The 12,462-nt window shown below is 48.5% G+C and overlaps 1 protein-coding gene and 1 non-coding gene across 2 annotated transcripts; one reads left to right on the top strand and one right to left on the bottom strand.

The window, feature by feature from the left end:
* Window positions 1–237: 237 nt before the first annotated feature.
* LOC132222707 (U6 spliceosomal RNA) lies at window positions 238–344 on the top strand. The gene has a single exon (XR_009450279.1). It is a non-coding gene; the product is annotated as a U6 spliceosomal RNA (small nuclear RNA).
* Window positions 345–9,426: 9,082 nt separating this feature from the next.
* Window positions 9,427–11,840, bottom strand: LOC132222677 (ral guanine nucleotide dissociation stimulator-like). Its single transcript, XM_059677846.1, has 5 exons — window positions 11,825–11,840; window positions 11,443–11,702; window positions 10,468–10,683; window positions 10,015–10,118; window positions 9,427–9,551 (listed from the first exon to the last, which is right to left on the bottom strand). Exons 1-5 carry the CDS (start codon window positions 11,838–11,840, stop codon window positions 9,443–9,445), a joined length of 705 nt encoding a protein of 234 aa, XP_059533829.1. The 3' UTR covers window positions 9,427–9,442.
* Window positions 11,841–12,462: the final 622 nt, after the last annotated feature.

The raw sequence follows: 12,462 nt of genomic DNA, 5'->3' as shown, positions 1-12,462 counted from the left end.
ACACCCTACCCCCGGCCACCAAGTGGAGGGGTCTCCCACTTCTGTTATCAAACTCTCCCAATAAATGGAAGAGGCAGGGATGGAGCCCAGGAGTGTGCTGGCCAGGGATTCAATGATCGTCACTCCTTTCTGCTGCCCCAAAGGAGAGCCCACACTGCTCACCTTCTTCTGTTTTTCTAAGTGGATCTGATTCCCCTGGAAGGCAGACAGCCTAAGTCCATCAGAAAAAGGCTCCTGGTGCTCCCTTCGGCAGCACATGAACTAACATTGCATCGATATACAGAAGATTAGCATGGCATGTGCACATGGATGACACGCAAATTCAGGAAAAGTTGCATATTTTTATGAGAAGAAGAAATAGGGAGAGAAACCTAGCCAGACAGCATTAGAATGGCAATAAATACGTACCTATCAATAATAACCACACAGAAAAATGGACTAAATGCTCCCATCAAAAGACTCAGGGGAGCTGAATGGATCCAAAACGTGACCCAAACAATGGCTGTCTACAAGAGACCCACCTCCAAACAAAAGACACGCAGTGGATGAGAGTAAAGGGATAGAAATAATTTTTTCATGCAAATGGGAAAAAAATTCAGCTGGAATAACAACGCTCATATCCAACAAAATAGACATTATAATGAAAGCCATCACAAGAGACAAAAAAGGTCAGTACATAATAGCAAAGGTATCGATCCAACAAGAGGATATAACCCTGGTAAACTTATAAGCACCCAATATAAGGGCACCTAAGTATATATATATAAAAGATACTTTTAGAGAACTTTAACGGAGAGATCAACAACAATACAGCCACAGTAGGGGACTTTAACACACCTCTCACTTCACTGCATAATTGTTCCAGACAACAACTTAATAATGAAACAGACACTCTAAAGGACACATTGGATCAGGGGGATTTAATTGACATTTATAGAACATTTTACCCCAACGAGGAGACTATACATTCTTCTCAGGTGCACATGAATCATTCCCAAAGACAGACCACATGTTAGGACACAAAACAATTCTCTACAAGTTCAAGGACAGTGAAATCATATCCAGCATCTTCTCAGATCACAGTGGAATGAAATTAGAAATCAACTACAGGAGTAACACCCCAAAACATTCAAACACATGGAGGCTAAAAAGCATGTTATTAAACAATGACTGGGTTACAAAGGAGATCAAGAAAGGAATCAAAACCTTCCTGGAAACAAATGAAAATGAGCACACAACGATCCAAAATGTCTGGGACACAGCAAAAGCAGGCCTGAGAGGGAAGTTCATAGTACTACAGGCATACCTCAAAAAAAAAAAAAAAAGCAAACAAACAAGAAATATCAGCAACAAATTATTTAACCCTACAACTTAAAGTACTAGAAAGAGAACAACAAGAAAGTCCTTAAAAGTAAGTAGAAGGAAGGAAGTAATAAAGATTAGAGCAGTAACAAATAACATAGAGACTAAAAAATAAAAACATAAAAATCAATGAAACCAAGAGCTGGTTTTTTGAAAAGATAAACAAAATTGAAAAACCTTCAGCCAGACTCATCAAGGAAAAAAGAGAGAAGACCCAAATAAACAAAATCAGAAACAAGAGTGGAGAAGTAACCACTGACACCACAGAAATACAACAGTTTTCAAGAAAATACTATGAACAACTAAACTATATGCCAACAGCTGGGCAATGTGGGTGAAACAGACAAATCCCCAGAAAAACGCAATCTCCCAAAACTGAATCAGGACGAATCAAACACCTGAAGAGGCCAATAGCAACTGATGAAATAGAAGCAGTATTCAAAAATCTCCCACCAAGCAAAAGCCCAGGTCCGGACAACTACACAGGGGAGTTTCTCCAAACATTCAAAGAAAAACTAACACCTATACTCCTCAAAGCAGGTCAGAAAATTCAAGAGGAAGGAACTCTTTTTATGAGGCCAGCATTATTCTAATTCCAAAAGCAGATAGAGACACTACAAAGAAAGAGAATTACAGGCAATATTCCTCACGCACATAGATGTTAAAATCCTCAACAAAACAACATCAGAAAATCTCGCACCTAGCAATATATTACAAAGATCATACATCATGATTAAGTGGGATTTATTGCAGGGATGCAAGGCTGGTACGATATTCACAAATCAATAAACGTGATACATCACATAAACAAATTGAAAGACAAAAATCACAAGAACACACCAATAAACAAAGAAAAAGCATTCCACAAAATCTAACGTTTTTGATAAAAACTCTCAACAAAGTGGGAAGAGAGGGAGCATATCTCAACATGATAAAGGCCATATATGGCCAACCTCCAGCCAACATCATACTCCATGGGCAAAAACTAAAACCATTTCCCCTAAGAACAGGAACAAGACAGGGATGCCCGCTTTCACCACTTCTGTTTGACACAGTACTGTGAGGCTAGCCATAGATATCAGACAAGAAGAAGAAATAAAAGGCATCAAAATTGGAAAAGAAGAAGTAAAACTATCATTATTTCCAGGTGGCACGATATTGTACGTAGAAAAACCCATAGACTCCATGAAAAAAATTCTAGACATAATAAATGAATTTGCCTATGTAGCAGGATACAAAATTAACACCCAGAAATCTGGGCTTTTTCATACATTGGTAATGAACTCTCTGAAAGAGAAACTTAAAAAACAATGCCATCGACCATTGCAACAAAAAATATTAAGGTACCTGGGAATAAATTTAACTAAGGAGGTAAAAGACCTGTACTCAGAGATCTACAGAACATTGAAAACAGAGATAAAGGAAGACATAAACAAATGGAAGAACATACTGTGTTCATGAATTGGTAGAATCAACATTAAAATGTCCATACAAAGCAATCTATAAATTCAATGCAATGCCCATAAGATACCAACGGCATATTTCACAGACTTAGAACACACTCTCAAAATTTCATATGGAACACAAAAAGACCCTGAATAGCCACAGCAATCCTGAGAGCGAAGAACAAAGTTGGAGGGATCACAGCAGCAGATGTCAAGCGATATTACAAAGCCACTGTGCTTCAGAGGAATTATTCAAAGCTCCACGTAGGGATGCTGCTGGGCCTCCCCTCACAGACCTTGGCCACCTTAAAACAGTGCTCCACCACTTTGGCCCTGTCCGGGGCCATCATGCTTGGGTCCCCAAGGCAGGTGGTGATCACACAGGCGGCCACACCATTGAACTGACCGTGGCACTGACAGTGGAGGCCACGTGCTCCTTGCCAGGCTTCCTCCTCTGGGACCAGACGGAGCCCAGGCACTGGTGAGGCAGCACCTTCTTGAACAGCTCCTGGGGAGAACGGGGAGTGTCACCAGCCCCGCCAGATCCCATCTCAGGGTCCCCAGACCCATGAAGGGGTCACGGGACAAGACTGAAGCTCAGGAAGCTGAGGATGTGCCTGAGCCCTGGAGTCCATGGGAGTCACTCTCTGTCCACCGAGGGCACCCAGCACTGGATGACCCAGGACCCAAGACGGGTGGGGAAGGCACAGGGGCATCTGCCTCCAGCCCATCCTCACTTACTCCCAGCTCCAGGAAGTGGCTCACGGCTGCTCACCCTAAGGGGGATCTTCCAGCATCTGATCACCCCTTTGGTCTGAATCCCAACAAGCAATTTCAACAGTTGAAAGGTATTGCCTGCTTAGAACTTTGTCCAACTGTCAACTGTCAGATGCCACTGGGGTTCCCTTGGGGGACCTGCTCCTCTCTTGTCCTGCCCACACTGCACAGATGCAGGAAATTGCCTTTTCGATGAATTTCTTTTACAGAAATGGAAAGACAGTGTACAAACATTGATGTAAGAACCGTTGGCTCTCTGGGTTACCATGAGGCCCACAATATCTAATTCTAACCTTTCAAGCAAACTATGGAGAGGTTTAACTACTATCACAGACTCACACCCACTGGCTCAAAACTTCACATGATGTTAAGCTAATCCAAGTTTCTGGGGTTCCATTTAAAAAATGACCACTTGGCCAGGTCCCTTAATTAGAACCCACATTCACAAGGTTATGTGCCCTCTGCCTCTAGGACAGAGGGAAACCCCTGGGTCTAAATTGTCCGTCACCTGGCCCATAACCTTTAGAACCTGAGGTCTGGCGTTGTTGCCACCATTAGTTTCAAAACACATGTGGCTGACACCTGATTTAAGCTTGTTTCTCTTATTTTAAAAAGGTGTATTTTGTTGTTGTTTTGTTTGCTTGTGGTCACCAGTCACCAGCCAGTAGTACAGTGTCTTTGTGCTGCTTCCTAATGCACCATTTTGTTTTCCTTTTTTAACTTTTAACTCCCCTTTATCCAGTTTTACCAACACCCAAGCCCTGGGAGCCACTAATCTGTCATCTGTATCTATGAGGTTATTTTGTTTTTTAATTCCACATATTAGCAAGATCAGATGGTATTTGTCTGTCTCTGTCCAATTTAGCTCACTTAGCATCATGCCTTGGAAGACCATCTGTGTTGTTGGAAATGTCCAGACTTCCTTCTTTTTGATGATTGAACTAGAGCCCCAGTGCACAAAATGTATGCATGGGGGACAGGTGAGAGGGGGTGACTCTGAGCCCAGCCTGCATCCTCTCCAATGTGGAACCCCCTGGGGGATGTCCGACTGCCGGTTTAGCCCGATCCCTAAATCAGCAGTTGCACATTCCTCTCACAATCCGGCATTGCTGGCTCCTAACCACGCACTTGCCTGTCTGCCTGATTGCCCACAAACTGCTCCCCTGCCTGCCTGATTGACTCCTAACTGCTCCTTTGCTGGCATGATCATCCCCAACTGCCCTCCCCTTCAGGGCTGAGGGGACTGAGGGGCTCCAGCTGGATGAGGTGGGGCTGAGGAGAGTGGGTGCCGCCACCTTGTGGCTGTGGGCGCCGCCATCTTCTGAGGGTGTGATGGTCAATGGGCATATTCCCTTTTTATTAGATAGGATAGCACTCTGCTATATATATGCACCAGATCTTGTTTATTCAAGTGTCAACCAATGGACATTACGTTGTTTCCACATCTGTGGTATTTGTAACTAAAGTGGCAATAAACACAGAGGTACACATAATCTTTTGATTAGTGTTTTGCATTTCTACAAATAACCAGAAGTGAAATTGCTGGGTCATATGCTAGTTCTATTTTTAATTTTTTGAGGAACTTCCTTATTTTTTTCCATAGTGGCTGTATCAACGTACAATTCTATCAACAGTGCACAAGTGCTCCCGTTTCTCCACTTCCTAACTTCGCGGTATGCATGTGCTGGCTGGTTTTGTCTCCTTCATGCAAACATGCCATCATGACAAGCTCTTTGGCTTGAGCACGTGCTCCTAGTGCCTGATCCATAGGAGGCAATCAATACACACCTGATAAAGGAGCCAGGGAATGAATTCCTCTTAGCCCAGTCTACATATCTGATGAGATCACAATCAAACTTGCAAGGGAATTTGATCAAATGATTCAAAATGCATACATACAAACATTTAAAATGTGTATTTTTTGAAACCAATTTTATTTGCCGGAATTGATTCAAAATGAATAAAAGTTCAGAGGCATTTATCCAACAATGATCATCAAAGACTGATTCATAAAGTTGAAAACAAAATCATTTTAAGTTTATCAACTACAGCCAAATTATACAATTTAAGACAAAGCACGAGAAAAGATACTAGAAGGTATTATTTTTCAGAAATAACTTTAATATTTTTATATGAAGAGTTGTCATTTATAAACCATATGTATATGCTGCTTTATTTTAAAGTTGTTCTTAACATAACCTATGAGAGTGGACAGGTATATGCAAATGACTTCCCTGTAAATAGTGGTGTAACCCGAATAAGCTGTCAGACTTTGATATGTGAGTACTACTAAATTATTTCCATCATTTTCCTGTTTTGAATCACTGTAAATTAGTAAATCAGTTCTTTGATGTTCTATATTTTCATTTTTAGTTAATAATTTACATTATTACTTATGTGTTTTAACACTGTTTTCAGTTTACATTGGTTATTGCTGTATATTCACATTTTTTTTCGTGAGATTGGCATTGATGGAACTGCATTTGTAGTAGGTTGTTAGCATATAAGAATGTCCACAGAGGTCGCAAATGGGCATTTATAAGCAAGAAGCAAAATCATGGGGAAGTGGCTTTTCACGTTTGTGAAAAAAAAAAAAATTGTCTGATTCTTTAGTTTTCACTTGGTTCTACTCCAGTGCCTGCATAACATTTTTCTTTTTAACTTTTAAATTTTTTGAGTTGTTGAAAGACAAAATTTGTTACATTGCAATATGTACCATATTATTTCAATGAAATAAAAAATATGAGATATATGTATATGTAAATGTATGCATTTAAGATAGTAAATTTTTCTCTGAGCACTTATAGCCTCTACTTGTTCTAAATTTTTATTATCATTTAGTTTGTAGTGTCTCTTAAATTATTTGTTTCGATATTTTCTTGTTCTAGGAATCGTTTCAGAAATGGATTGTTTAATTTCCAAATACTTTGGGGGTCTTTTCATCATTCTTCTTCATATGTTAGCTTTTTATATTAATTTACTGTTCTTTTAATGGTTACCCTTGAGATGAATAAACTAGTTCTTTTCTCATCTCCCAAACTATGCAAGAATCTTAAAAAAAAAAAAGAAAGAACTTTAATAAACTTAAAACTTACAAAACATAAACTACCAAAATTACTTAGAACTATGTGTAAGGGTATATTTACATGTATTATTAGGGTATGTGCAAAGATAAATATAAATATTTGTATACATATTCTTAATTTAAATATAAATATTATGATGAGAGAAATTTTCCAATCTGCAGTGTATCATGCATTGGCCTCCGTGGGTGAGTATTCCCCTGGCCACCTAGGACTGTGGCTCCAGCTGGCAGGACCAGATGTAACTGCAGGAGAGAGTGGCACCTGTGAGCTCCCAACCTCAGGTGTTCCTGCCAGTGTCAGGAGCCCCAGGAATTGCTACACAGCAAGGACTGGGGGGAGGCGAATCAGGGAACCATGGACACAGGTTCTCTGGACCGACCAGCAGAAAGAGTCTAGCCCGGCCCTTGCCCAACTCCGGCCCGGCCTCACCTCTCATTTTCACTGAGCCTTTTCACGGCCCAGAACCAGGCCTGGAATTGCCCCTCAGGCTCTATTTGGTATTTGTGTGCAGCCTCCTGTAGCAGCACTATCTCCTCCAAAACTCTCTGCACCTGAGGCAAGAGGGAAGGAGAGGATGCAGACATGGCCCAAAAGGGGGTGAAGGGTGGAGCGGGAGCTTGGTCCTGGGTCTTTGCACACAGGGGCACCCTCCTTCTCCCTAATTCCATCCAGGCCCTTCCTGTGCTCGGAGGTGGGCACTAACAGCTCTTCTTCCAAGATATTATCCTTGATTCCACGCCCCTTCCCCCCACACACCAACTGGAGGGGTCTCCCACTTCTGATATCAAACTCTCCCAATAAATGGAAGATGCAGGGCATGGAGCCCAGGAGTGTGCTGGCCAGGGCGTCTATGATTCTCACTCCCTGCCCTGCCCCGCAGGCTGTGCCATAGCTGCTAACCTTTTCCTTTTTTGCTAATTGATCTGACTCTTCTAAAAGGCAGATATCCAAGGTCCATGAGAAAGAACCCCCTAGCTAGGACTGGCCCCCTATGCCCAACCTTCTCATGGTGCACTACCACCCGGTCCCAGGAGGGAATGGGAAGCAGGAAAAGGCAGGACTGGGATCAAGGCCAGGCTCTGGGCTCCAACGGAGCGGGGACAAGGATGACTATGATGGGCCTATTGCTCCAGCTCCAAGGGAAGGCAGTGCTGAGAACTCACAGCTCAGGATGGGGGCTCTCTGTCCCCAACGTCAATCCTGGTCACCCCAGTCAGGCCCCAGGTCACCCACCTCCTGATCATCCTCCATGATGCTGTCCATCACCTTCAGATCTTTAAGGTATTCTCCCAGGAAGGGCACACACTGGACAAACAGGGTGAGGGTGGGATGAGCCCCTGCTCCCTGGTGCCCCACGGGCTCTCTACTGAAAGCCTCCCACCCTCAGCCACCTGGCCACCCAGGCTTCCCATGTGGAGCAGCCCAGGTCCCTTCGGGCCTCCACTCAATTGTCCCTTCCCTCACGCTCCAGGAACTCCTCTTGGTCAGCTCCCTGGACCACCTCTGGGCAAGTCACTGGGTCAGCGGTCCTGGGCCAGACCCACCCCTATGTCCAGCCTGCAGGTACCTGCCCCAGGCCCTCCTCTGGGTCATTTCTAAGGGAGGGCTTCAGGTTCTGTGGGCACAGGAGGTGGGGCTGGAGGAGGAAGGCCTCCCTTTCTTGACTTGGAAGCCTCCAGCTGAGAGAATAGAACCCCCTCCTAAGACCCTAAGCACCCGCAGACAGGCTCACTCACCTTCTTGGGCAGCCTGAGCTTCGATCCAGGGACATGGGACATCAGAGTGGCATACCTGGAAGGCTGGTTCCACCAGGGTGGAGGAGAGGGTCATTGAGGTCATGCTCACCTCACCCCATTTCCCCACCAGCCCTGACCTCACACCCTGGCCCTCTGACCCAAGTCAGCTGGTACCAGTGCCACCCGGACTGCAGCATGCTCTGCTTCTGGACGACTCCCAGCTACAACGCTCACTCGGTGTGTGTGACCTTAGGCTTGGGCCTGGCCTCCTTGACCCGTTCCCTCCTTTGGAAAGTGGGAGACCTCCACCGAACTCACAGGTCCTCCTGAGGACTCAGTGTCATTCCTGTTATCAATGTTCTCACCCTCAGCCCTCCCGGTGGCACAGGCCAGGGAGCTCTGCACTGTCATGTTCTGTCCTGAACTCATGACCACCCGGTGAGGCCAGTAGCATGGGTGGTCACCGCCCCCCACCCCCGCGTCAATCACAAGGAGACTGATTGGCAGGGAGTGCTCCAGGGGCGCAGTGGGAAGTCTCAGAGAGCACACCCCTCTGTCTCTGGCCCAGACAGTAGGACCCGAGGCCAAGCAGCCCTTTTGTTCCCCTTTCCATGGGAATCCCCTGCGGGGCCCATCCTGGGCAGGAAGGGCGCTCCCCTTGCAGTGGTGGAGAAGACAGAAGTGGGAGCAGAGCCCTGGCATCCTGAGAACAGAATGGGCTGGTTTGGGGAAGAAACCTCCCCCAACCTCCCATTCACCACACAGCCTGGAAGAAGCTAAGTGCAATTGGGAGGGGGCAGCATGGAAGCCAGAGACCCGCTCAATGTGCCTGCTCTGCACCCAGTCCTGGAACAGCTTGGCCACCACCCTGTGTGCCATGAATGGGGCCTCTGGCCCTTGAAAGTGCCCCCCACCGCCTGCCCATAAACCAAACAGATCCCTCTTCCTGGTAACTGGGACCGAGAGGGTGAACATTTTCACAGAATCTTCAAGTGACAAACTACCACAGCCCCATACTGGGCAGTCCCCCCTTCCCTCACGCCTTCCCCTCTGCAGACCTCCAGGCTCCCTCTACCTTGATGAACTGTTCCCTGCTCAATATGTTGTCCTTCATGCAGAGTTGTTTCATAGTCAGTGCCCGCTTCCTGAGTGGAGGGAAAGAGGAAAGACATGTTTAGGAAAGATGGGGGAGATGGGTTCAGGGCAAATTCTTATTGACAATGTCATATTTCAAACAGCCTCAGGGTTCCTCTGAGCAGGAAGGTCTCCCTGGGACTGGGGCAGGGCTCTCATATGGGTCACGTTGGACCCCTCTCCATATCTATGGAGCAGCTCTGTTTTGACCAGTTTGGGTTTGAACTGGGCATACGGTTCAGGTGCTGAGAACACTTGAAAATCGCCCATTTGGCTCAGTGCCGTCTCTGACATTGGAGCAAACTGACTCCTGAAGCGGAGCCAGGGGACTGAGTCCCAGGGAGCCTTAGTCACCCCACCCACCAGCCCAGTCCCTGTCCCCATGGTGGGCTGCATCCCAGGAGGGGAGGGGACACTGGGAGACATTTGGGTGACACCTCCCCATGCCTCCTCTGATGGGAGAGGCCTCCGCACCTGGAAACCTTCCCCCATGTTTTCTTCAAACGATGGACAGCCACGCTCTGCAGAGCAGCGAGGATGGCGTGCAGGGAGGAGAAGTTCCTTAGGCTTCTGCACTCCTGGGGAAGGGGAGACATGGGCTGTGAGGTGGGAGCTGCAGCTGGTGCTTCGATCCCCCTCGAATGAACCCCCCCTGGTGGGACCAATGCTCAGGGTGGGCACGTATAGCAGCCAAAGACCAACTCTCACAGCCAGGAGGGTCCCAGCTCAACCCAAGGAAGGAGCCAGGTACCAAGTGAGCCTCCCAACACAGGCACCTGGGCATCAAGGTGCACGAATCCCTGGTAGAGAGGACATGGAGGCTGTGCTGGGCTCAGACCTCTGGCCTCAGTCCTGAGAGCTGACCGAGCAGCAGAGGCATTTTTCCAGGCTCTGCATTGGGACGCACCTGGGCCTGCCCCCACAGACCTTGGCCACCTTAATCCAGTGCTCCACCACTTTGGCCCTGTCCTGGGCCATCATGCTTGGGTCCCCAAGGCAGGTGGTGATTACACAGGTGGCCACGTGGTTGAATTGTCTGACGGTGGCACTGACAGTGGAGGCCATGTGCTCCTTGCCAGGCTTCCTCCTCTGGGACCAGACGGAGCCCAGGCACTGGTGGGGCAGCACCTTCTTGAACAGCTCCTGGGAGAGAAAGGGCAGTGTCTCCAGCCTGGCTCCACCCCGGCTCAGGGTCCCCAGTCTCCTGAAGGGGTCACGGGACAAGACTGAAGCTCAGGAAGCTGAGGATGTGCCTGAGCCTTGGAGTCCATGGGAGTCCCTCTCTGTCCACCGAGGGCACCCAGCACTGGATGACCCAGGAACCAACACTGCTGGGGAAGGAACAGGGGCATCTGCCTCCAGCCCATCCTCACTAATTCCAAGCTCCAGGAAGTGGCTCAAGGCTCCTCACCCCAAGGTGGCATCTTCCAGCACCTGACACCCCTCTGGTCTGAATCTCCATTCAGTGCACATTCCCCTGTGGTAGCTACCACCACAGCTGTTTGTCTGCCTTGTAGTTAAACACACATCAGGGGACAAATAAGTGCTGAGGCCGCTGAGCCTCATGGGCACATGGATGAGCAACCCATGGATCTGGCTGCACGCAGTGAGCGCCCCTCCCCACAAAAGAGGCCAGGCCCCATCCAGGATTCTGTCTCTTCTCCCTCATTGAATCTGCACAGCCACTCTGGGCAGCAGGGCCTGGGGTGCCCACCTCCACTGTCCACAGGTGGATAGCAAAGGCTGGGGGTTGAGAAAGGTGCCCAGGACCCATGGGTGGTAAAGTGTTGGAGCTGAGATTTGCATCAAGATCACAGGAGTTGGGATCAGGGCCACGCAGGTCGGGGCGGCCAAGGGCAGAGGGAAAGCCTGTCCCACCCACCCTGAGAGCCCCACACTCACCACATCCATTGCTGTCAGTTGCTCGGCCACCAGTCTTGGAGGGAAGGTCAGGATGTTAACCTGCTCCTCCCTTAGAAAATGCTGAGGAGTCCCAGCCCTGCGGTAGTCAGTTGTTGGGGGTGCAGCTGGCTCTGTGGTCGGGACTCCGATCAGAGCTGGTGTTCCAGATGGCTCCAGCACCCCCACAGCTGGACCAGGCTCTAGCCCAGGAGCAGGCCCTTCCTCCGGCTCTGGAGTGCGCTGGAGCTCTGGAGGTGGTTCTGGAGCAGGTTAAAGAAACAGGTTTTCGCTCATGCCCCATTTTCCCATGCATTTCCACAGACAGGAGAGATCCAGCTGCCTTGAAGGGAATTCTGGCCCCTGAAACACCCCTACCCCCTACCCACTCCCCCAATCATCTTCCCCGACTGCAGTCCCCGCACCTTCCCACTGGGCCTCAGTGGGCTCTAGATGCGCCAGCTCCACCCAAAGACTTCTCACAAGGCCCACCGGGTGTGGGGCAGGGCGGCGGTGCAGCACCAAGGCCTCCTTCAGGAGGAACCAGGGAGAAATGAGGGGCTGGCCCAAATATTGTAGCTGGTCCGGCCAGGTTCCCATCATAGAAGCGGTGGCTCTGGAGAGAGGCAGGTGGGCAACAAAGTCAGAGTCTTGGCCTTTCCTTCCACTCTGCCCTCCCATGGCACCCTTGCTTGGAACTGAGCCTCTGTGCAGGCCCCTCCCTACCAGGGCGCAGCCCCAAGCCAGCCCCGTGGGGCTGTCCTGGTGGTACAGGTGTGGGATCCAGCAGGTGCAACACGGAGTCTGTGTGAGACTCTTCTTCCCACTGGCAGCTCTCCTGAAGGTCCCGTGCACTGCCCACCCTGACCCTCCAGGCCCTGGGCATAGGCGATGAGGAATGAGACAGACTTGTGAGCACCCTGCTCACCACAATCCCGTCTGAGCCCGCTTGTGGGGGTCAAGGGAGATGGATATGGAGAGGGGCAGGCAGAGCGGGGTGGGTCTGTTGCGGGGAGGAGACTC

The sequence above is a fragment of the Myotis daubentonii genome, chromosome 20 (genome assembly GCF_963259705.1).
Source record: "Myotis daubentonii chromosome 20, mMyoDau2.1, whole genome shotgun sequence".
In the NCBI taxonomy this organism is placed as follows: Eukaryota; Metazoa; Chordata; class Mammalia; order Chiroptera; family Vespertilionidae; genus Myotis; species Myotis daubentonii.
Note: the sequence above shows the minus strand (reverse complement) of the source record. Positions and strands in the feature narration are given on the sequence as shown.

What these genes read in the sequence shown, in the direction of transcription:
- LOC132222677 (XM_059677846.1), bottom strand. An exon ending in AACTGACAGCAATGGATGTG is followed by an intron (nt 10,684 to 11,442) that starts GTGAGTGTGGGG and finishes TTTCTCTCCCAG; the next exon opens with GAGCTGTTCAAGAAGGTGCT. An exon ending in ACATGGGGGAAGGTTTCCAG is followed by an intron (nt 9,552 to 10,014) that starts GTGCGGAGGCCT and finishes CCCTCCACTCAG; the next exon opens with GAAGCGGGCACTGACTATGA.